The sequence below is a fragment of the Cavia porcellus genome, unplaced genomic scaffold, assembly GCF_034190915.1.
Source record: "Cavia porcellus strain 051 isolate PalLab524CR breed Dunkin Hartley unplaced genomic scaffold, mCavPor4.1 scaffold_4, whole genome shotgun sequence".
Classification (NCBI taxonomy): Eukaryota; Metazoa; Chordata; class Mammalia; order Rodentia; family Caviidae; genus Cavia; species Cavia porcellus.
The window spans coordinates 23,305,176-23,330,855 of NW_026947487.1; the positions used below are offsets into that span (position 1 = coordinate 23,305,176).

General features: G+C 35.5%; 1 protein-coding gene and 1 pseudogene across 6 annotated transcripts in view; both read right to left on the minus strand.

Moving 5' to 3' along the window:
* The window catches only part of Tbc1d4 (TBC1 domain family member 4), a 185,388-nt gene that overhangs the window by 13,641 nt on the left and 146,067 nt on the right, over nucleotides 1-25,680 (minus strand). For 3 of the 6 annotated variants that reach the window (XM_063246847.1, XM_013141368.3, XM_063246850.1), the window contains 6 exons: nucleotides 24,616-24,780; nucleotides 20,445-20,468; nucleotides 10,770-10,930; nucleotides 8,511-8,720; nucleotides 5,600-5,758; nucleotides 2,300-2,458 (listed from right to left, as the gene is read on the minus strand). In XM_063246847.1, the coding sequence (XP_063102917.1) occupies nucleotides 2,300-2,458; nucleotides 5,600-5,758; nucleotides 8,511-8,720; nucleotides 10,770-10,930; nucleotides 20,445-20,468; nucleotides 24,616-24,780 (878 nt within the window). The remainder of the gene's footprint in view (nucleotides 1-2,299; nucleotides 2,459-5,599; nucleotides 5,759-8,510; nucleotides 8,721-10,769; nucleotides 10,931-20,444; nucleotides 20,469-24,615; nucleotides 24,781-25,680) is intronic. The other 3 variants (XM_063246848.1, XM_063246846.1, XM_063246849.1) reach the window with 3 other exon arrangements.
* LOC134475670 (cytochrome b5-like) lies at nucleotides 10,948-20,438 on the minus strand (annotated as a pseudogene).

The following is a 25,680-nucleotide window of genomic DNA, read 5'->3' on the forward strand; positions in this document are numbered from 1 at the left end:
CTTTTTTCAACATATCCCAAAAAGACATATATATGTCCAATGAGAGCAAGGAAAGTAAAAGGTTGTGCTGATTTCAAATAAATTCCCCCATAAAATTTACCTCTGAGCATAAAGTTACAAGAGCGATGCCAGCTAGCAAATGAACTCAGTCCTGCATTCCTAAAAAGCCGCTACTGAGCACTAAAACAAATCCTTCTTCTCCACCACAGCTGTCTACACTGATTTGAGACTTCCTTTATCCCACACACGAAATGACTGTGAAACAATTAGTCATGTCAGAATTTGCAAGAATGCCAGATTTTAAAATATTTTCTACCACATACACTTAAAAGTGACTTTTTTCCCCAGGAACTGATAAGATTAAGTGTGCAGAGTAAGGGGAAGAAATGAGAAAATAACAAGAATATGCTCAGAAACACAGCTGGCTACAAATAGAGTGAACTAAGCAATTTTTAAAGTATCATTTTACTTTTTCTCTTAAAAATTTGGCTAAAAAAAACCTATAAATGCACTGTCTATACAAGAAGTTCAGTCCGTACAAGCCTGTCCCTGAAAACTGATCCCATCTTCTTTCATTATTAGGCTATGTGGTTTAATCCTGATTGCAACCTCTCAATCCTGGTGTGCATGCATGTATGTTTGTATGTATGTATTTATTTATTTATTGGTACCAGGGATCAAACTCATGACATCATGCTTGCCAGCCAGGCACTTTAAGCCACTGACCTAAATCCCTGGCCCAGTCCTGATTTAACACTGACTTGGGGTCATAGATCCACAGCTCTGCAAGGGAGGGTAGGAACCAGTCAGTCCCCACCCAACAGAGAAAACTGAGAGCAGAAGCAAAGCAATTCGTCTCAGACCATGGTCAGTGGTAAAATCCAGACAAGAACTCCAGTGTTCAGTATCTCTATAAAATTTCCATTCTAATGCTACTGGACCCAAAATGGATTTAAATTGAGCTAGGTTCTCTCCCAACAAAAGTCGCTTGTTACCTAAAAGGAACAGATGTAAAAACTCAGGTTTGGACAGTGCTATTTTATAAGTCCTAACATAACATTATGCCAAATATAAAGCAATCCTCTATTTCCCCTCAATGGCTTGAGTAACACATCTGGCCATCTGAAATGCATTACAACTTTCAGTACTCATAAAATAGTCAAAAAACAGTATTTAGGTATTTTAAAATAAGAAAGTACATATGATAATGTTAGTGAAAAACAGACAATATGAGTTTCCAGTCAAACCCACTTTATTTCTACAAGTTACCTGAAATTCAGCATTAAAAGATTGCTTTATATTGCTGATAGCGGAAATCCTCGCCCAAGCATAAGTACTCATCTGGCAGCAGTGAGACCACTTTTCATCTATCTGATAGGCAGTAACATTACCATTTACTGTCTCAAAAAGTAACCCCTTCTTTCTTTTTGTAAGGAGTGGGCTAAGTCCACCTGGCACTAGCTACTTATATACCTGCATGCTTCCCACAACCACCACCTGCTCCTGGGCCAGAGGCAGGCAACTCTGACATTGCTCTTGAAAAAAGATACCTAAAGGTTTGCTTTTATCCATATGCGCAAGAATTCTTTATCTTTGTTAAAATTTTTTGGTTTCCATTTAACCAATTTTAATTTATTTCAAAATCAGCACTCATTAAGATATAGTTGTCCATCCCAAACAAAGAAAGTCATGTGCTCAAAATGCAGGCGAGCACTCATAATATGACCTTTGTACTCAGTCAATTATAAGATGATTCCTTTTTCAGAGAGTTTTGGGGTAAAAACTTCATTTTTTGCTCAGGCCTAAGGCCAGTAGTCTGAACATGTATTAAAAGGATAACAATTTATAATACAGCAAATATGGGAGATTTCCTTCTGTCTTGTTTTTGAAATCCAATATTGTTCTCACTGTTTTGTTTTGTTCCATTTTATGTTCTGTTTTATACAATGTTCTGCTTTGATTGGTTTTATCCTGTTCTGATTTTATTATGTCTGCTGGTATGGGCAGCAATTTTGAAGATAACAAGAGGCATTTTGATAGTCATCGTTGATTTCCTATTATCCTGTTTTGAAATCCTGTATCACTTTCACTGCTTTGTTTTCACTGGCTTTATTCTGTTTTATTTTATTTGGTTTTATTCTCTTTAAAATAAAATTTTAAAGAATCAGACATAAAGCCAACTAACCACAGAAAAGAAGGCCAGCAGCTCTGCAGGTAGCAACATATCCTCTCTGTCAGTGCCGACCAACAAACAAAACACTTGCTTACTTTTGTAAATTACAGTCAAAGACACACGTACCTAAATCCACAAGAATTGCATGCTGCTGAGCAGTGAGCTGCTTTAAAAGTTCCTTGTAGGATGTGTCAGGAGGCTGGTGTTTATTAGGCAGTCTGTGCCTCAGACGGTACTGTAAAGCTAGGAACTGCCAAATCTCTCCTCGCCGACTTTTGGGAACTCCTACAATCAAAGAGATTAAAAACTAAGTTAAATAAATAAAGAGAGAGAGACAGAGACAGAGACACACAGAGAGAGAGAGACAGCAAGGCCTTGAGCACTGGATTAAGTTGCTAAATTGTAGTTGATCAACTATGTCCTGCATCTAATCCCTAGGTCCCTGACAAAAGCACATTTTCACAAGTTTAATTCCAAAGCTCTCACCATCTTGCAAATGAAAGCCTCCAAATGATGATGATAATAACAGCTACATTAGCAATAACATCAACCAACAGAGATTGACCACCCAATAAAAGATTAAAAATTTTTCGCTACCGAGCATTGTCATTCACAAATAGAAAAATGCTATACATAGTCAGCTACTATTAGTACCAATTTACAGAAGTTGCAGAAAGTGATTAAGTAGTTTGCCCAAGTTCACACAGCTAGTAAGCGGCAGTACAGAATCTGAACTATGAAAGTCTGTTTTCAGAAGCCAAATCCTGAAATTCCAAAATGTATTACTGCCTAATTTTACCTTTTATTTGGCTTGAAGATAGCAACAAATACTAATCCTTGCATTATAGTTTCTAAATGTTTATCATCCATGACTAATTTTACAAAAAATAATTTAAAACATTCTTATATGGTCATAAAAATATAAGAAAAAATAGTAAACACCATGAAAAGATATTACTAAGCATTCCAGTACTGTATTCAGTCATTATGAAGAAAATATTTAGCATTTATAATGAAATATTAACTATTACACTTAAAATCCAAAGCACATCAGTTGAATGTATGCTAAAACTGTGGTTTTTTTGTGAAAAGACAGGAAGCAAGTGGGAAGGGCAAAAATTTATTTTATATTGTGTAGGTAACTTTGTTTCACTCACTAAGAACTTTAGGTCACTAAACTAGTTCTGAACAGGTTCATTAGCTCCAGCTGGTTAAGGGAAGGTTTAAAGACAGAATCTTTTCTGACTGTGATCTCAGCGTTTGCAAAAAGTAAAAGTATTATTTCCCAGAAGGTAGAGCTCAGATTTGACCTGATTTGTAAACCTTCCACTACAATACTGGTAGTGTATCGCTGGCCCCATTCTCAGCCATATGCCAGAAGATTGTGGTTATTTTCACTTCTCAAACTTCTTGCTCCTGTTGTTGCCTTTATGGAATTCCAAACTCTAATATTTTATGACCTGGGCTATTATTGTTCATCTATATGGATCAGCTTGAGTGCTATCTTTTTTTGCTGAAATGTTCACCATCATCTCTAAAAACAATCCTTTTTCACATACAATTTGATTCACATTGTCATGTTGCTATGTTGGCTTACATTTAATGCTAGATTGTATGCTTTCTATTTTCCCCATTGTAGATGGTGAATTCCTTGGAAACGGTGAGCATACTCTTATCTCTGAAGGATGAAATCCAAGAATATATCTTGTTACTTAAGCATTTGTTGAATGAATGAATAGCAGCAGATAAAATGTCGTTTTTAGAGAATAACTTTTATTAGCCAATTAATAAATCATTGTTCTTCTGAGTGGGCTGTTTCACTACCCATGCAACAACAAATTCACAAAAAGTTAACTCACATTAATTAAACAAACATTATTTGGCCAAATATTAATTGGAGTATATAGTGGAGCACAGAGATGACACTGAAGATATTTCATTTTATAGAGATGAATAAATATATTTTCAGAGAAATCAGTCTAATTCTTCCATCCATCCATCCATTCATCCAACAAAAAACTTGTGCAAGATACTACCTTGGGAGCTTGGCTGTGCAATCATAGAGCAAGAAAAACACTAAGCAAATACACTCATTAATATCATATTACAAATTATGATAAGAACAATTGATTGTGAGAATGAATAAAAGCAAAACTGTTTTATTTTGGTTGTGAGGACCAGGATGAGTGCTCTGAGGAAATAGAAGTATTGAACTGAGACCTACGAGAGAACAGAACTCTAGACTGAAGGTGTGGTGACAGGCACTTCAGGAAGAGAGTTGTATGAAGACGTAAGAGGACAGAGGAAAGGGAGGAAGAGTAGTAAGAAGCGGAGGGAGGAGAAAAGAGGAGAAATGGAGAAGGTAGAGAAGGAAGGAAGGAACCGCCAACAAAGGACTGGAACATTCCACGGAAGAACTAGCCTGAGACACAGCGGCACCCAAGGTAATGCAGCCTCTCTGCAGGACAAAGTACAAACAGAAGCAGAATTGTGATCAGAGATGGAAAAAGGAGAGATCACGGCGGCCTTAGGCTCCGTGTGAAGAATTTTAAATTGTATCTACAAGGAAAAGCAAATTGAGCACCCAAAAATCATCTTTAAAAATTGTACCAAAGAATGGTGAGATCTACAGCTCACACACATTCAATAACCACTATTTTCTCTCCCAAATAATGTGTTCAACAAAAATCTTTAGGATTTCCAAATATTCAGAGAAAAAGAACAAGACATTGGGCTTGTAAGCATGGTAGCTTACAAAACAAATCAAGTTTACCCATACTCTCACCATTATCACAGGCTTTTGAAACAAAATTATTAGCTTTCTTTGGGTATTTTGCAATTTTTACTTTATACCCAGTTTATGCAAACCATAGAAAACTCTCATTTTAATATTTTAAATCTGGGTCACATGAATTCCACACAAAATATTCATATTTTTGTTTCAGTTTTAAATATAAAAATGATTTCTCCAAAATAAAGAAAAGAATGAGAAGACAGAAAAATGATTACTAGGGTGAATGTATCTATATAAATATACTGTGGATGTATATACACATTCATAAAAATATATACACACCTAAATATACACTTCTGACAAAATGATAGAAACCAGTCAAGCTTTTAAGTACAAACTATTTTCACAGCTCTGATCAAAGACTTGTACCAAGACATGCAGTTCTTCCTGGGTAAAAGCAGAAAACAGTTGGCTGAAGCCAGCAAGAGAGTCTGTAGCCAACTCCTCAAGAACCAGATCTCCATCCGCACTGTTTTTTTTTTAACGAGTCACATTACTAAAGTATAGGCAGAAACAAACTACTTGTTTCCTTAATAAGCAAAAGCACAAAGATGAAATTGCCTAAGCTGCAAAAATAAATTCTCTGAGGTTTTTTTCTGAGAAACAAAGATCCCTGAAATTATCATGAATACCTTCTTTCAGAACACTATGCATATCTTCCATATCACATCTGATTTTTGCTCTGCAGTTTAGCAGCTTCTTATCCCATGTTATCAAGACCTCCTTCTGACACACTCCAACCTCTTCATAGTCTAACTTCACTTTCCTGGACTGGAGTTCATCTCGTCTTGCTGAAAAAGAAAATAAACTTACTAAGACCAATGTAGTTAAAAAAGTATTTTAAACATGTTACTGTATTACTATAATCATACTCAATGACTCTTAAGGGTCAACCACTAAAATGAAAAACTCTTAAAAAATTAGGACAATATATAAGGCCTAAATGACCTTGAGTCATTTCATATGAGAAAATACACGAAACAATTTTCTAAGGAGGTTTTACTCTATAGCTTACACATACTAATTCTGCTAAGTATGAAATACAAACCATGTGATTATGTCATAAACATCAACTTTTTGACAAATAAAATAGCCTCAGAAGAGACCATTTTCATGGTATAAACAACATTAAAAGTGTTCATATTTTATATGCAACATGTTAGATAATGCTTCATACTAACCTTAATTTGAAAAATATTTAACCATATTAACCTCATCTCTTTTTACATTTCCAGAGTTTCCCACACTGCCCTTGCCAGTGTGTTTCACCATTCCTTTGTTCCTTTATAATAATCTGTCCTTTTTTGTTTTTGGTGCTGGAGATGGAACTCAAAGCCTTGTGCACACCAAATACACATTCTACCACTGAACTACAGCCCCAGGCTTATTTTTAATAATCTTAAAAATTCATTTTCACTGAAATAACACTAAATCGTCTTTTAAAATAATGCAGCACTCTTTTTTATTTGATGGCCTAAAATACAGGTTCAGAAGTCATTAAAAGAATTGCCCACAAACCACCCACCATCTTGACTTGCATTTATACTAACTGTCTCCAGCAGAGAAGGAGGAAACACAGACACGTGAGCATACTTCCCTTCTTTCACTGGGGTTCCCCTCCACAGGACTCTCTCGGCATGAGCTGTGTGCCCTGCACTCCTTGTGCCTCCCTGGCTCCCTTACCTTCTGCAACACAAATCTCTGTTATGCTTCCAAGATCCTCGACAGCACAAAAGCAATCGCAAAACAAATGTTACTCTTTACTTACTTTGTTCAAAACCAGTTCCAAAGGATTCAAATACTTCAAAATTAGACTGTTCTTCTAGCAGGACAACAAAAAATTCCTACTTATTAAAAGTCTAGACATAGTCAAAAGAGGAAGAGCACTATAAAAGTATTCCTCCTGAATACCACTAGATGGCTTTCTAACACAGCTTAGCTTTGCTTCTCAATATTTGCTTTTATTTCTCTATAATAATCACATAATCTTTTTAAGAGGAGTAATTTACTAAAGCTAATAATAAGCAATTCTGCATACAGTTCTACTTATGATTTGCTTCAATGGGAGCAAAGCACATTTCCTTCTCTAGATCCTGGTCCATTTAAGACAATTTGAAATATCTACTTTTTGCTACCATATGCCTTGAGGCTATAATGGTAAGAAGAGTTAATGCTCTATCTTTCCTCAACTGTAAGAACTCTAAAGAAATAATGATTGCTTAGAATTTTAATAGGTTGAACTATTTCTGTCTTTGTTAGTTAAGTAGGGAAAATAACTGATACAGGTTTCTTCACGTATATTCTAAACATCAGTTCTTTCCTGTCTTATACATTACAATTATACAGCATAACTGATCTCCATGTAATCATGTAATCATTTCTATTAAAGCCATCTATTTCTTTACTGCCCATATCCGCCCATATCTGAGAAATAGGTGGCATATTCAGAAAAGCCCAAGAACCAAGAAGAACAAATGTAAATCCCAGAACTTGTCCTGCTGGTCTGTCAATGGCCTCAGGTGTAACTCTTTACCCTCCTAAGGCCAGTCACTGACGGCTTCAGGCTATACATGAACAATTCCTAAGGCATGTTCTGTTCAAATAGTGAATGATTAAAAATATAAATTCAATTCCTGCTGAGGTTTTTGAAAACCTGATTAAATATACTATTTGTCACACAAAACTTTTAAGAGCCATGTAATAACAATTAATTGAAGTTTTAATTTTAAAGAAAAGATTGATTTCCTAAGTCTATTTAACATTTTCTGGTTTTTAATCTGCTAAAAAACAGCAACAAAAGTAAATGTCTCTTTGCAAACTAAAAAATATTGTCAAAATAAAATTTTTTTGAATAACAGGTGTAGTAACAAGAATCTTAACATAGATACTAAACTCAGAAGTATGAATATCTGTACTTAAAAAGCTTTTAGGAAGACAACAAAATAAAAGCCAGTAACAGAAACCAAGAACCTTAAAAGTCAAAGAATCCACTTAAGCAAAATAACTCACCTTACAGATGTGAAAAAACCAGGCCACTTTTGGTTAAGCTGTCATATATTTTTTTAGATTCTGACACTATCTAGATATTTTGTGTTGTTCTATCAATATTGTGGCAAACTGTGTTATTCTTTCAAAAGGTAAAACCACACATTCTAAAGCATTTAGTAGCATAAACAGCAGTCGTTACAAATCACACAATAACTATTTTAAATTATTTGATTATAAGTATTGATTTGAATGATTTTTAAATAGAAAATTTCATACTCTGGTTTCTCTTCAGATTGTATAAATTTTCACTTTTTACTAAATAGAAAATTTATAATCACTGACAAAAAATAGAAATTTTGATTTGATGACAGATTTTTTTTTATGATTAGTTGAAAAAGAAAATGCACAGATTAAACTGGTCTTTTCCACCCCATAATCATTTTACAAAATGAAAATAAATAATTGCAACCCACAGATATTCTGGTTAAAGCATACATACAGTCAAAGAAAAAGTGTAAGTACAAATGTAGCATCCAACCTTGTTTGATAGCTAACCTTCAAGTTTCTGGTTTTCTTTTTCCATTCGAAGCAACAAGATTTGTTGATGTATTGCTTTTTTCCACAAACTCTTTAGTTCTTTTGATTTCTTTTTTTCTTCAACTTTTTCTGAGTCATCATCACTAGACAAGAATATAACCAGCGGTTCCTCCTCCATGGTGGGAGCCAGAGGGGACAGTGGCAAAAGCTCATTGCTGTCCAGTCCATCTGCAGAGAAGAAAATCGTAAGAGGCATTCCTCAGTAGTAACCCAGACTACAGAGGTTTTCACTGGAATCAACACTCTCTCGTCTTCTACATTTAAAGGTGTTTACAAAGGCACTTTTCCAGTAACTATTAGTTTCCGGGACTAGTACATTTAAATAAATTCACTAGACTGAATTCCCCTTCTAGATTTCCCTCTTACAGCGAAACAAAAGCATATGTCATCTCACCACTTCTTCTTTCTACACAAAACGACCTAGAAGAGGGCTGTTCCAAAATGAACTGGCCTTTCCAACACTTCTGCAATTCATCTTTGTGTCTTCTCTGACTGTGCAAAGCAGGACTTCACGGGTAGGTACAGTATTTGTGATTTCCCTAGGGTCACATCTACCATCAGAGTCATCAGAAGGGCAGCTGAGAAATGCTGGGCCTTTCCTGGCTGAGCATCAAATGCCTTTGCTCCCTCCCCTGCAAAGTCTTCTTAACTGATCTGGAGTTCATTCTTCTCCATTCTGGGCCATTTTTCACATACCTCCAATTATTTTCCTATTAATAAACATGATCATATCTCTTAAAACATCTCAGTGACTGCTTCCAGCCCAGAGCCCAAAGTGCAGGCCCCGGGGAACAGCACAGATAGCTGCCCACTCTGGCCTCACGGCCCTGACCAGTCTCCTGTCTCATTCTCCACATTAGGTGGCCCACAAAGTGCTCTCACATGACTCTGAAACACTGCTAAGGTGTGTTTCTTCTGTGATGAGCTTAAGCATTTATTTTTTTATGTGATGTAATCTCTGACTATCCTAGACAGAGTTAATTTTATCTTTAGTAATGACAGTCGCATTCCTTTTTATTGTCTTTTTCTAGCTTGAGTGGACACTGAGCACACCCAGTTTTTGACTGTTTTAATTTTAGATGAATACATTTCATGGCTATGAAATGTCCCATAAGTACCATGCAGGCGTGATGTGCAGCATATGGATCATGTTTTATTTTTCTAGTTTCTAGCAGTAAGAAAATTTTGAAAAAACACCAGTGTTTTCAGCAGCTTTTTCTTATGCTTTACAGTTGTGCCAGGGATCAAACCCAGCGCCTTGTGTTGACTATGTAAGCACTCCACCACTGAGCTACACCTACACCCAGAACCCCGGTTATCTCTTAACCCTTCCTTCCTCTCTCCTTTATACCCTTCCTTTTTTTTCCCCAACTGTGATCAAAGAATATAGCAGACATAATCATGACTGTGTGGAGTATAGTAAAATATCTTTTGGCCAAGTACATAATTAATTTTATGAATGTTTTATATACTCTACAAATGGATGAATTTTGTCTTCAAAGGAAAAGTTCTTCATAAATATTAGATCAAGCTTGTTCCATTGTGCTACTCAAATATTTATTTATACAGTATTTAATTTTCCTATATATAATTTTCAGAAAGGAATGGTTAAAAACTCCCACGAGAACACTGGTTTTCACCTTCAAAGTCTTTGTAAGTATCTATCATTTTCTAGCTCTCAAGGATATATAATATTGCATGTTCTCATTACTATAATATCTTTATGTTATAGGTATCACTTTGGATGTTTTTGTTCTAATTTCTAATAGGCTTAATTTTTGAAGACAGCTGCCATGTTCTCGCTTTTGACCGATATTTACTGAGCGTAATATATCTAACTTTTATTGTTCAACATATTTATGTCACTTTGTTTTATTTGTAACTTTTGCAAAAGATTGTATTCTGTATTGCTTCTCTAATAGTGAAAAAAATCTATGAATTTTTTCTAGTACTACACAGTTCCTTATGCATTATGAAATAGGCCCAAAAATAGGTTTTGGAAATTCATTCATTTATTCATTCAACAAGCAGTTACTAAGGTACTGAATATCTAGTCTGTTCTAATGATACCTGAGAAGAAAACCAACCACATCAGACACAGAAAGAGAAGTTATGTTTCCTGTCTAATCTCTTAAATCTCTTGAGTCAACAGTTTCTATTCCATGCCATAACTTAGGACACCAGCAGGAGAAATTCTTTAGTGGTTCCTGCACAGACCTTGGTGCTGCATTGCTGAGGGAGACTTATTCATGGGAGATGCAACCCGCAGGAAGATGCGCTGCCGCCAGGAGATTCTGCGAGGAGTGACAGGTGTTCCCCCGGCATTTAGGGACTCGTTGCTACAGGTGGACGAGGTCCGTTTCCGCCCTTCTCCATCGCTGCAGAATGCCAACAAATATTTCATTTGTAAGGAAAATTGTGTAACATAGCACTTCACAACCTAATGGCAGCACACAAGCCATTCACAAGTTCTGCCACAGGCAAGCACGAGGCACAGGCGGCACAGAGCAATGTGACTCTAGCACGATGGTCCCCCAGGCCATCGCATCCTGGGAAAACTGCAGTCAGGCCACAAGCCCAGTCTTGGAAAGCTCACCTGTTTCTACTCATTCCTTAAGCAGTCCTGGTTCTAATCTGAAGAACAGAGGTGCTTACACTGAGGAGTAGAGGTCACTTAAGTAATGAACTTGTACTGTGCCAAAGGTGTATTATTATAGTTTATTCTAAACACTGTACATAGCCCACAAAATGACCAAAAAGAGCTTGTCTTCCAGCTAGCATAGACTAATCTGGTAAAGACAGATTCTGTCTGTGATTGTTAGGATCTGACTATAATTGTTAGCTATTAGTAGCTGGATCATGGCCAAAAAATAAAAATAAAAACAAAACCCTGAAAATAAGCACAAGGGTCAACCCTAGGGTTATTGTTAGGGATACTGGGGGCGGAGGGAGCGGACAGTATAAGCTAAACTTTAAAAAGTATTAACCAGAATTCTTTACAGCAGAACTTCTTAAAGACTGCTTAATGCCAGCCTGTATTGTGAGTCTCCATCAGGGAAATACTGTACAGAAACTCTCCAACTCAGTTAACATAAAAGAAGTCAACATGGTTGACTCTACTCTCATTACTCCCACTGTTTTTCAGGGAATAGGGGATACCACACCGATTCATCTTTAGTGCTTTGTAAAACTCATATGTGAAAATACTGGTCTGTTCTAAGAATCTTATTTCCCAAGAAAAACCATTCTAAATAATGCTAGGCCCATGAGCAACAAAAGGTCATCATGACTAGGATGGTTTAGATTTAAAATGTCCACAGAGTCCCACATGTTTCAAGGTAGAGTTTTCAAAGGGTGATTGGATCATGATGGTTCTAACTTCATTCACAGATTAACATACTGAAGAGATCATAGCTTGGTAGAATTATTGGTAGGTAATGGAATTTAGGAAGTGAGGCCTAGTTAAAGGGATTGGATCATAAAGCATAACCTTGGGGACTATATCTGACCCATGGCCCATTCTTCATTGGGTCTTTCCCTCTGTCTCTGCTTCCTGACTGCAGTTAAGTGAGCAATTTTCCTCTACCATGTCCTTTGTCGTGATATTTCTGCTTCAATATAGGTCTAGAAGCAAGGAAGGCATGTGACCATGAACTGAAGCCTCTGAAAGAGTCAGTCAAAATAAATCTGTCTTTCCTTAAGTTGATATTCTCAGATATTTTGTCACAGTAACAGAAAGTGGACTCAAAGCTACTTTGAGACTCAGGCTGTCTGCTGGTAACAGAACATACAATAACTGTTGGTCTTAGTGATAGGAATATTTTGTGTTTTCAAATTTCACAGTTTGTGAGCTTTCCTAAGAGAATGGTGAAAATTTCAGTACATATTCACTTCTGATAATAACCACAAGGGAAGATGTAAGATGTCTGATGAAATCAAGAAGTTCACTAACTTAGGTCAGAAATGAAACTCAGCTAGAAAGGCCACAAGGCTCTCAGACACTTGGCAGAACTCAATAGGGCTGAGATAATTAATATGAAGGAGCAATTCAATACCACCAGCCTGTTACATTTTTATTTATTATATTTCCATACTTTTGACTATCGTAGTTAGTCTAGATCTATTGCACAAGGAATACCACTTCTGGATTAGCTAAATTAAGGTTAAGAAAAGAACATATGCCTTGATGTCTACTTTGAAAGCAATGATTCAAGTATTTTCTTTAAGTATCTGTGATTTAAGTATTCTCTATCTAGAAGTTATATCTTGATAAATACTCCTGGAATATTTTGTATTTCCATTTTCACACTATCTCACTGGAACTATTTGCTAAACATCAGATCAGGAGTAGACTGTAGCACTATGTAGTATTATAGTGTACCTTCTGTATAGTACCAGTAATAGGAAAAAAAAATCACAGAATAAATTAATACTTTATGAAACCACATGAAATATTAACTCAGAAGATTAAGTAAAATGGACAGAAACTATTGGCTGTAGGAACATACTAGGAACAAATAAACCCGCTTCCAAATCCTTTATAGGGAGTCACACCTGGCACAAAGTTCTAGAATCTCTGTTTCCTCAAAGTACTGAGCTGCCAGTGGCAGTGGTAGACATCCACAATGGCAATACTGCTAACCAACAACAAAAAGCATCTTTTTCCTAGTAAGTGTCATTCCTGCCTTATAGGACAGTATCTAACTTTTAATTTATGCCTTGCAAGCTAAATGAAATACATATACTAAAGCAACTTACAGGGTAAATATTTAACAAGTATTAGTTTCTCCTTACACTTTTAACAGTTCTTTTGTTTGGTACCAGGAATTGAACTCCGGACCTCATGCTTGCCAGGCAAGCACTTGAGCAGCTGAGCTAAATCCCCAGCCCTAACAGTTCTAATAAACAAAGCAAATCAAAAGACTCTGAACTGCTCATATTTTAATGCTGGAATTAAAATATCTTTTTAAAATATCACCTTCTAATTCACTGTTAATGGCATATGAAGAGTTTAGGAAATACTAAAAATAACCAAGCAATACCCATAGCAGTTTCATGATTGCCTGTACTATGTAAGATATGGGGGAAAATGTTAAAAACAACAAATGCAGAAAATATCCTGCTATTAGTCCACTATTGCATATTTTAAAAATTCATTACATCTATATTTAAACTCTGTGAGCTGAATAAACTGTCAAGGGATAGATTTTTCCTCCACATACATGTAATTTAATGGCCAAAATTCAGCAGTCAAAATATAAGAGTAATATACCAAAAGGAAGAACTTGCATTATAGACCGACGACCCTTTATCTTGTACTAAGAAACTACCTTGTGCAAAAGTTTAGTTGCTGAGATAAGGTGATATTACTTCATTGAATATGAGAAGATAAGAATTCAGAAGCTGAGTTCCTGACCCTGCAACCTGACAGCAATTCAGTGTTTTCCAGACAGTCAGCCAGCAATCTGAAGCTTTTAAGGTGGTAATTTCAAGAACCAAGCCTTTATGAAACACTGTACACTGAAATTCCTACATCCCAACTTGGACACTACCCAATATGGGGGCAATAGGGCTCTTGGTTTTATTTCTGGGGTTTTTTTCTGCATTAGTTTTCACTTTAACTTCCCTTTTCATAAATTTAATACATGACCAAGGGTAATGCCTACTTTCTGAGTGAAAACAAAACAACATATGCTGTACACTGTAATAATAATGCTAAGGCTCATTAAAAGCACATACTACCCTGCAGGCATTGTTCTAAACATTTTACAAGTATAAATTAATTTCATCCTCACAGCAAGCATACAGAGTAGGTGTTAATATTACTTCCATTTTAAGTAAGAAAATTGAGGTAGAAGAAGGCTAAGTAATTTACAAATAATCACAAAAATAGTAAGTAAAGGAGGCAAGACTCAGCCCAGGAAGTCCAGAATCCAGACACTTAGGCACTGTTTTATTGTTTTAATGTAAATACTCTGCATTAGTTCTTACGAGATCAGTAAGATCCTAAAACCAAAGCTGGCATGAGTCCTAGGATTCTCTGTATGTTGGCAGAAAATTCAGACTCCAGTTATGATTAAGTCTTTTGGTTGAATATTTTTCTTTCTATTTTTAATGGAATAAGTTAATTTAGCAGCAAATAAGCTCAAGCACCATGAGGGGTTTTCTTTACGTAAATGTCTCACTTTTGTTGTTTGCTATGAAATAAATGCAATTTAAAATACAGATATTCACTTTTTTTATTTTTAAGAGAATAAAACCAAACAAAATAAAACAGAATAGAGTCAATCAAAACAAAACAGTGCAAGTGATACAGGCCTTCAAAACAAGATAACAGGAAATCAACAATGGCTACATTAACACCTCTTGTTATCTTCAAAATAGCTGTCCATACCATCAGACATAATAAAATAAAATAAATCAAAACAGAAAACTAATCAAAAAAGTGAAAGTGACACAGAACTTCAAAACAAGGTATTAGGGAATCAATAATGGCTACCATAATATATCTTGTTATCTTTGAAATAGCTGCCCATACTGTCAGATATAATAAAATCAAACCAAACAAAACAGAATAAAACCAATCAAAACAAAGTAATAAAAATGATATGGGACTTTAAAATAAAATAATAGGGAATTAACAATGGCTACCACCTTCCCTTTTTAGATGTTTCCTCCCCTTTCACTTTCATAATCTGTACTGCACATTTTGGATCCCACTAACTCCTTCACTATTTTATACTAAGGAGACGACATGTTGCTCACCTATATGAGCCCAAACCATTTCATCCAAAGGCTGCATCCATTTACCTACAACAGCCTTGTGGTTATCCTTTTTTATAGCCAAGTAGCTTTTCATTGTATAAAATTCTACCTTTCTTATCCATTCTATGGCAGATGGAGAGAACCCTGCTTTATTCCGATTCCCTGTTGCATGGAACAACTGTTTTCTCTCCTTTGACTTTCAATTTATGAACTTCCTTTTAAGTTAGATGTGTTTCTTGTATACCACATATTGATGGATCGTGTTTCTTGATCTACTACTCCATCTGTGTTTCTTTTTATTGGTGAATTGAGGCCATCTACATTAATAACTATAGCCAACGTGTACTGGTTCATCTCTTTTCATGCTTTTTTCCTGCCATTGGCTTTCTACTTTTCCCATCTATTCAGCTGTCTGCCTCACTCAGTGATCCCACTTCGCTGCTGTTCTTGGAACCACGGTCATGTTTATGTCTCCCTAGAATATCCTTCAGTACTCTTTGTTGGGTTGGGTTGGTGGTCACAAATTCTTTCAGTTGTTCTTTGTCATGGAAGTATCCTATTCTTCCATTAATTTGCAGCTTTGCAGGGAACATCTGGGTTGGAAATTGTTTTCTTTCAGGACTTGAAATACTTCAACCTCTTCTTGACTTGATGGTTTGCCTTGAGAAGCTTATTGTGATTCTAATGGCTTTAGCATTATATGAGATCTTGTTTCTTTTCTCTAACAACCCTTAATATTCTGTTCTTATGATGAATTTCTGGGATCTTGATTATAATATGTCTGGGTATAGACTTATTTTGGTTATGGCTAGTTGGATTTCTATATGCCTCACTTATCTGTATGTTCTTTTCTTCTGTTTGGGAAGTGCTCTGCTATTCTGTAAATAGTCTCTTAATGTCACTCGTGTTGACTCCTGCTTTTTCACTGACATCTATCACTCTGCAATTATTTTTCTTTGCATTGCCTTGCAGCTGTTGAATAGTTATTTCCTGGTTCTTTGTTGTTTTTAAGAGATCTTTCCTTTCATGATCACTAGCAGCCATCTTGTCTTCAAGGTCTGAAAGTCTATCTTCAGTTTCTTTCAAGCAATTTTGTCAGCTTTCAATTGAATTTTTAATGTCCTGGATACCTCTTTGAGTCTGTTTCATGCCTCTTTGAGCCTGTTACAATTCTTCTCTATATTGTTTATTCAAAGTTTTGCTCATTCTCCTTTGCTCGTTTTTCTTCTCTATGTCTTCTTTAGATATACTCAGTAAGCCTTTCATTATGTTTGTTGTTTCTTCCTGTACCTGAGACATTATTTCTGATCTTATTTCTTTTACAACCTCATGAAGTAGTTTCTTTACTTCAGTTGCCATCATCCCAGAAATTTCAGATATGTTACTTCCATGTCCATGTCTCCTTGACTTATTCTGTTTTGCTCCTTTGTCTCAACATTTTCCTGGGTTCCTCCAGATGAGTGGGTTGTGGGGTCCCAGGCACTTCCCATGTTGGCTACCCATCCATGTTGTATGGGATGGGTCAGGCACCCAGGTTTCCCCTAACCCAGGGTCCTAGGGAGGTGGCAGAGTGTCAGGTAGGCTTCTCTAGACACTGGTGGCTTCTTCAAGGCATGGCTGGCTGCTCTCCCAGCCTGCACTGTCCACGGGTTCCTACAGGCAATGGTGGCTGGCAGACTTTTAGGGGAAGGGCTGATTGTTTCTTCTCCCTGCCTGCTCTGGCTACCTTCAGGAGAGTCCAAATGTCAGCCTGCATGAGCATGGGAGCTGGGCTGGTTGCCTCTCCTGGCCCCTGCTGGTTACCTGCAGGAGAGTCCCAGTGGTGCACTGCATGTGTGTAGGGGCTAGATTGGCTTCCGTGTTTTTGTCTCTTTTTTTGGTACTAAGGATCAAACTCACGACCCCGTGCTTGCAAGGCAGGAGCTTATGCCGCTAAGCACATGTTTTTAAGTTTTATTTTAAAAGCCAGATATATTTTAAAAGGTCACATAACAAGTAAATAATGTAGTGAAGAAACAACATCAAATAAGGCACATCTGAAACATTTAGAAGGAGTAGAAAGAATTGTTCTTTTCTTCCTAATACAGAAGAGAAAAAAAGACATATGAAAATTATTTTTTCAGGTGAAAGTTTCTGTCAGTGGAAGTGATCAACACTGGCTTCTTTTCTTCTTTGTCCAAGGCAGTCTTTGCTCTCCTTGTCTTCTGAGAGGCAGTCAGTCTTCTGCTCTGTTGAAACAATATATCATGGCAACGCCATAGCTGAGATGACTGGATCACCCAATCGGTCCACCAACTGTAATTAAGACTCAACAGTAGTACTAAGAGTCTCCAAAGGCTTGGCTAACTTTGATCTGTCATCAAGGTGGACCTCTCCAATGACATATGCTTTAAACAGTTTTCCAGCATCAGTAGAATCATCAACATCTTCAAAATTTTCCGTAGCATCACCCCCATCTTGTTCTCTTAAGATTTCTTTCCCACCAGGATGCTCTTCCAGGAAACGGGTCAAATCATACAGCTTGTGGTGCAGGATCACTCAGGTGCTTTTGCTGTCTCTGTGCTTCTTAATGTCGTCCAAGGTATAGTTCTTTACAGCCTGGTCTTCCTGCCTGGCCATCTCAGTATGCAATAGCCTCCTCAGGCCGAGAACACACAGCCATGCCAGGCACTGCACCATGCTTATCTTAGCCACCTCCTCCCAGGACACTCCCTGAGCCTAGATATTCATTTTAAATGGAAGTACTAAATAAAAGACACTTTAATGTGGAATATATACATATATTATGTATGTAGGTATTATGATCATCTTTACATTTCAAAGTAACAAGTTCTAGCTACTCTCCATATAATCTTCTGCCTCCTTTAGTATTTTAGAATATGAAGATAAATTATCAAACTGCTTCTTAACAGGCATATTCAAGAAAATTACTATGCTAGCATTTCTTCTATTCGAAATTTATAAAATTAAAAGCAAATAACTAGGAAGGAAACATAACTCACACTTTTGTGTTGCTTTATTTTATACGTTCTGCCAACTAATAAAGAACCACAATCCATAAACACAAATGTTGGCTTATAAAAGGGGAAAATATCTCATGTTATGTATAACACCATGTAGGCTGAGAAGGCAGTTTCCAAATACTCTCCACACAGCATTGATCAAAAATTATAGATACAATAGGAACCCCCTCTAAAGCTTCAAAATAACTCTAAATATTTCCTTAAACAATATCACATTAACTACTAAATTAACGTTATAGTTACTATGTGAACAAAAACTTCTTAATGTCCATTTGCCTACTTTAGTAAGCATTCATTCACTGGCTACTATACAAAAATGATCTTCTAATGACCACTTTCCCCTTAACATATCTACATTCTCCCAAAGTAAACTCCTCTGCCAGTTTTACAAATATATTCTACTGAGCAATATACTGCCTCCCAGCCTCCTCCCACTCCCTAGCAACAAACTAAAATTATGAGCATCCTAAAGTCCAAATAAATGACTACACACTGGCAACATCTGTATCTAAATCACAATGTATTAAAACTGAAGATAAATAACAAAACCTGATTAAAGTGATAGTAACTATTTAATAGAAAGCTGAAAAGGGTTTTGCTCTATAAAATGCCTGAAGAAAGCCTGCATGAAACAACATACTAATGAAATTTAACTTTTGTTCTATAGGTTCCACAGTACAATTTAACTCAAAACTGCAACAAGGGCACTGATACTTTATATAGGTTCTAGCTTTCCACTGGGCACACATCTTTCATTCTATGGAAAATCTCTACTAATTAAATAAACCTGAGATTGACCTATTCTCATATAAAACACCTGACATGTGAGTCAAAAGAGATTGATTAGTCAGTGGAACAATGTGTAGGAAAAAAAGAACAAGGAGAAAAAAAAATTATTTCCTAAACTCTACACATTGAATGTAGATACTTTAAAAATGCTTTGTACATCGGAATTTAAAATATCTGTAGGTAGCTCATGTTTATTGACATTCTTATAGCCTACGATAAAATGATACCAAGCAAAATGTAAAACCTCTCTGAGGCTGAATCTAATTCTAATCCCATCTAAAGTCTAGACAATCCAAAAAGTAATAAACAATGTTAACTCTAGCCTAAGGGAGAAGCACAAAGCAGACCAAGCAAAACAAACATTTCTACTGGACTTTTAAAACTAGACAAAAGTTTTCTTTTCATGGTCATACATCCCTCCACCCCCACAAAAAGTACAGGTCAACTATAGGTCTCAAAAAAAGCTACATTTATCTTAGCAATATGGCCGAAACAGTTTTCTTAGAATTTTTTTCTTCTTGTATAGCTCACCCAAATTGAACCTTTATACTATGTTTTTACTGCAGCTATTAAAATTTAAATATTAGTAGACTCAAATAGGAAGGTTAGTATGTATACTTCTCATGGGAGCTTGTGAGACAAGCGAAGTGTAGGAACTGGAACAAAGCTGGGAGTAGATGTTCACATTTAAATTGTTCAGCAGCCACTCTAAATGTTTTCCACAGAAAGCACCTAAGTCATGAGGCAGTGGTGTAACTTTTGTTCTATAGGTTCCACAGGAACCTATAGAGTCTTCCACAGGAAGAAACTAGGTGTTTTCTTGCATCCAGACCACTGTGACATCTTCAAGGCTTTAGCAGTGTCTCAAAGTGACCAATGTGATGGGAATTAAAATGAACTAAAACAGGTTAATACTCCCCTCATTGAGTGAAAAACAGACTCTACTCTATGTTTTAAGATGTTCCTTTCTGTATCTTTTTGAGATTTGGAAGAAACTCTTCATATGAGCATATTTTGTATCTCTCAACTAGCAAACTCAATTTTTATTAATTTAAAATCAAAATTGGGTTTTAATTGAAGAGCATATCGCAGCTGCAAAGAAATTTCAAAGAGGAATAGAGTAGAAACATGGTGTTTGCAATTAACATTTTATATGGCTACTTGTAATCTCTGTTTATATAAAGGATAATATTTCCCTCTGGGAGGACCTCAGAGCATGCAAGATGACAGCATGCATTCAGGAGACAGTCTAAATGCATTGTGAGTAAAAGAACCTGAGATTTTTTTACATGAAAATATTTAGATCTCAAATCACCTTGATTCTGAAGCAGTGTCCTGTCTAGTATAATAGAAAAACAAAGAATTGCATTAGCACAAACAGCCCAAAATCAGGATTTAGAATAAAAAGCTTTTTCTGCAAGTCACCAGTAATTTACAAATAAGGTTGCTTCAACCATGAGCTATCATAATAAGTATACTGTTTTTAATCAATAAATATAAGAAGACTATCAAACCAAAACCATAAAAATAGTTTATCAGGAAAAATCTTATTTTTCTCATTAAGAAGTTCTATAAATGGTGAGTACCAATTTTTAAAAACCAGTATTTTCTTTTGATCAATTTTGTAATTTAATGCAGATGTTGTTTAAATATAAGCTTGAAACTGAGAAGCAGCTTTAAGGGGTATAAAGATAATTATTGCTAGAAAAGAAACATTACATTTGATAAATGGATGTTACAAAATACATTATCATACAGAATTGTTTTAAATACTAAACAATGAAATAATGTTAAATTTTTAAAACAATTCAAAATAAGATAAAACAAAAGAGACAATTTTTGCTTCTCTTAGCACTTCAACTCTGTAAGTGAATCCACTAGCCAACCAACTGGTAACAAAAAAAATCTTTGCTCCTTTTTCTGAGCATGCCTAAAAACAGTACTCTACCATGTTTTTAATACTCAGAATAGTACTCTTGGAGAAGGAGGCTTAACATAAATTTCAAATTAATATATTTTAAAAAGTGGTAGTATTATTAGCTTGTACCCTTTCCTATTCTATTCCCTACTTGACTATGTCTACTTAGAGATTCATTTCATGCAACTAATAAGATATAGACACCCAAGTGAAAAGACAATTATAGTTGGTAATATTAGAAATTTCCTTCCATCATTATTCCAAATAGTTCCAGATATCATGTAATTATCTGCACAAATTGTTCACTCTAAAAACAACTGGAAATGAGAGATATAGAGTTCAAAATCAACTGGATTAAAACCACACTCTTGAATAATTTTTATTCTAAGCAAATATAACCTAAAATATCAAGAATAAAGGATATGAGGTATTCAACTTATTTATATATGGTCTAATTGAAGATCTTTATATATAAACAAATACATATGGTATATTATCAAAACATGGTAAAAGTTTAAAAAAGAATATATTACAATGAGACACACATTGCCATTAATAACCCTCAAAATACTCCCTCTTTGAACACACTTTTCCCATCATCCTTGCCACTTTATGAAGCAGTTCTGGAAATCCTCCTTCTTGCGTGTCATTAGTTGTACTGTCATGGCTGCCTCAATGTTATGAATCAATTCAAGATGTTTACTTTCACAGTCACTTTGACTTGGCACAAAGAGCCAGAACCATGTACAAAGATAATCATTAATGTTTTTATGAGCCTGCCTTTCTATTGGACAGCTCTGGGCAGCAGCATTCACTGTAATTTTTTTCAACATGTCTATTCAAGACATGAAACATGACAAGAAATCCAGTCGCAAGAATAGTGGGATAAGTGTGTTCAAAGTGAGGGAGAAAAGACCCAGGGGGGTTAATGACAATGCATCTTTACTGTAAAAATTTTTTATTTAAATATTCATTGTATATTTGATCACATTTCATATATATACATCTATGACCATATAAATAAGTAGGTGGACCAAAAACGATAGAGTAAATGTAGCAAAATGTAAAAAAATGATTAATCTAGATAAAGGATTAAAAGGAATCCTCTGTAATATTTTTATAACTTTCCTATAAATCTGAAATTATTTCAAAGTACAAATAAAAAACCAGTCTCACCAAGATTGTAACGAGTAAATATAAACATAAATGATTCACTAATTAACATAATTAGTATATTTTGTTCAAAACTTTTACAGCTGTGTAGCTATACATCAATGTATAGGTACGTGCAGCTAACAAAATGTACAATAAGACAGAAGTGCCTTCAAAAACAACCACATGTCCATGCCTAAGTGCCTGGATAAACTGTGATATATTAAGTAGCATTAGAGCAATAAACTAAAGTACAAACAAAACCAGAATAAACCTCATAAACTAACATCGGGGAAAGCAGCCAGACACAAAAGAACAGATGTTTTAACCCTCCCATTTCTATATAAAGTGCAAAACTAATTGATGATAATGAAAGGTCAGCCGGGCAATTATGGGTGGGAAAATGAGAGCTTCTACGGACTGCTGGTCACCTTCAGTTCACTGAGCAGCAGTGACACAGTGGACCCTCTCTGATCACCCACCAAGCTATGTGCTTACGATTGGTGTACTTTTTAACGAAAGAGGTCCCCCCCCCCCGCCCCGCCGCCGAAGTGTATTTCTGGCCTATTAATTCTGTGCTAAAAAAGTAAAAACAAAAATGCACAACAAAAAGACTTCGATTCTGAGAATTTCTCACAACCAAGAAAACATTTAAAGGAACTTAAAGTGACCCTGCATGTTTAAATATATCGCTTCAGATAACATAACCACCAAAAGATGAAGTTTTTCATCCAAAACTAGTATACATTTACCATTTCACTTCAATATTTTTGTTAAGATGAGGTATTGCGGATTATGGAAAACCACTGGGAAGGATAATACATACATCTAAGCAGGAATTCCTAAACATAAATGAATAATCTATACTAAACAATATATGTAATCTCTTTTCAAAAGTCACTTCTTTTATACTCCACCTCCTCCTACTCTTAGCCAGCCTTTGACCTTCCTACTGGCTATTTCTGATTGTCACTTTTCAGACATACTTCTACTTCAGGAAGGAAACTAGAATTCCCCCCTTGCTCACTTTAAATACAACAATAAGAAACTGCAAACAGGTTTGATTGAAAATGCTCTATTCTTATTAACAGGCAGTATTTATAGCAATAAGGCAAAGTGATATTTTTAAGTATATACATACTTTATTCTCTAAATTCATGGCATATTCCATATATATTATAACACTTTTGCAGTTAACTTTTTAAATATTGCTCCTACAATGTTATTTCTGAAAAATAAGTTCTCTACTATCTTTACCAGAAATCAGATTCAGTGCTCCAACATAACTGTGTACTAATCCAAAGCAAAGTTCAGAGGCATAATTATATTAATCCAATATTAACAATCTTAGAGTGAAAATAGACACACATGGAAAAAAATACTTCAAAGTAACTTAAGGATTAATCTAATTTGAGCAATTAATGAGGACTCTCTAGTAACATGCTAATTTTTAGAATTTCCTAAGTTTAAAAGAAAACAAGCCAAAAGTTAACTCAAGATTTTGGTGGCACACAGGTTGGCTGAAAGCATATTTTCTGCTCCCTGACTACAAGAATTGCCAGTTATCAAACAATTAGAAGTAACCCAAATGTTCGTCAGCAAGAATGGATAAAATGTGGTGTATTAAATGGGACACTACACAGCAATAAAATGAGGCACCTAGATAGCAAAGAAGAACAAATGTCGCAGACACTTGAGCCAACAATTACCCATTTAGAAGGGTTCCAAATGAGTACACCACTTTTCACAGGCTGTCAGCACTCCACTAAAAATATGAATGATTGATAAAACTTTGATATAATTTCAGATAAAAAAAGAAGAAATTCTCCAAAAGTCACAGCAAATTTTGTGTAGATAAAAGAACAAGCAAGATTTAACAGGCTTTTGCATAGAAATAAAACAAATTCCATCATGCTGTGTGAAGGGTTCTTGTCAACACGATCCTATATCCAGACTCAGAAGTCTGTCATGAAAAATAAAAGCCATGCCTATGCCTAGGTCACACTCTATATATCTATGTATTGGACCTATCAGTGCTTTTGGCACTCCCTAAAACACACCCAGAGAGGCTAAGAAAAAAAAAGCACGGTCGGAGAAGGTTTGCTAAATATGTGTTAACATCAGGTCTTGTTCCAAACAACACAAAGTTTAGACTCTGGAATGTGAGTTAAAGAAACACAAATAATATGAAAAACATAAAAAGATAGTCAACTCATCAACAGCTTTGAAACTACTGGGTTATAGTTCTCTTAATAAAATTAATTGGAATTGAAATCACTATATTAGAAACAGGTTAGAACAAGCACACAGAAGGATGCATAGATATCACTCCAAAATCAATCAGCCACTTTTTAGTAACTTATTAGCATATCACTGCAGAAAATTTGGCTTTGCAAACAGAGGACACTGATCTCACCTGATTTCATGTTCATACTGTGGGGACAGTCTACCTGAATTCTGGTAAAAGCTTTTCAGGAAAGAAGGGGCAGAGAAGGAAGGGACAGAGGAGGAAGTGTGGAGGCTTGGAAGACTGGAGGAAGAATTATACTCCTTGTGCATGCGTCGAACTGATGGAAGGAGGCTGAGTACAGAAAATACAGCAAATTTGTCTCAATTTATATTTTGGCAACATCTTCATTCACTATGAAAAAGCATATAACACATTCCTGCTATTAATTTAACCTTTGTTTCAGCGGCTAAATGATGAATCTTACAAGGAAAAGAGAGGCATGCAGTTGTCAATGTGGTTGACTGCCCGAGTTACACTCTTACTAACTGAATTCCTCATCTACAAAGTATCTGTTTTCATCTCCAAAAAAGTTCTTCATAATCTTCAGACAAAGAGTGTGTGTTTTTACATGTAAAAAACATCTTAAGGGAAAAAAGTAAAAAGCACAAACAATTATAAGAAACAAGTAAGTTCTAGAAGGAAAGCATGATGAGAAGTTCAAAGACTTTAACTACTTCAGAGGTATAAACCCTTTTAAATATTAAAGAACACGTTTAGCTGTTAAGACACCGTATCTTTGGCTTAACCCTTATTAACGTCATCTGTGTTTTCCACTGAAGCTTGTGGAATTATGCCACTGTGGTTTAACTATGGATTAACCCAGCGCCCTAAATCTCCTACACAGTTCTTTCTTTTAAATAAGATTCTTTATATGGCAAGTCTTTACAATGACATAATAGCATCTTTTTATACAGACAGAAAACCACGTGAATTTAAAGATTACAAAAATATAGAAAACATAAGGAAGAACTAAAATAGCATCTATAGTTTGATAAAATTGATATTTTAATTCTGGAAAATAATTTTTCCTGGAAAAAAGAAATTTAATACCCTGAATGTACACAACTGAGGTAATCATTTTAAAAATCAGGGCATGCATATGAGTACTTAATCTCCTTCACACATCTGGGCAATTAATTCTGTTGACTCATTATATTTTTATATTATAAATATCTCATTTTAAAATTTCAA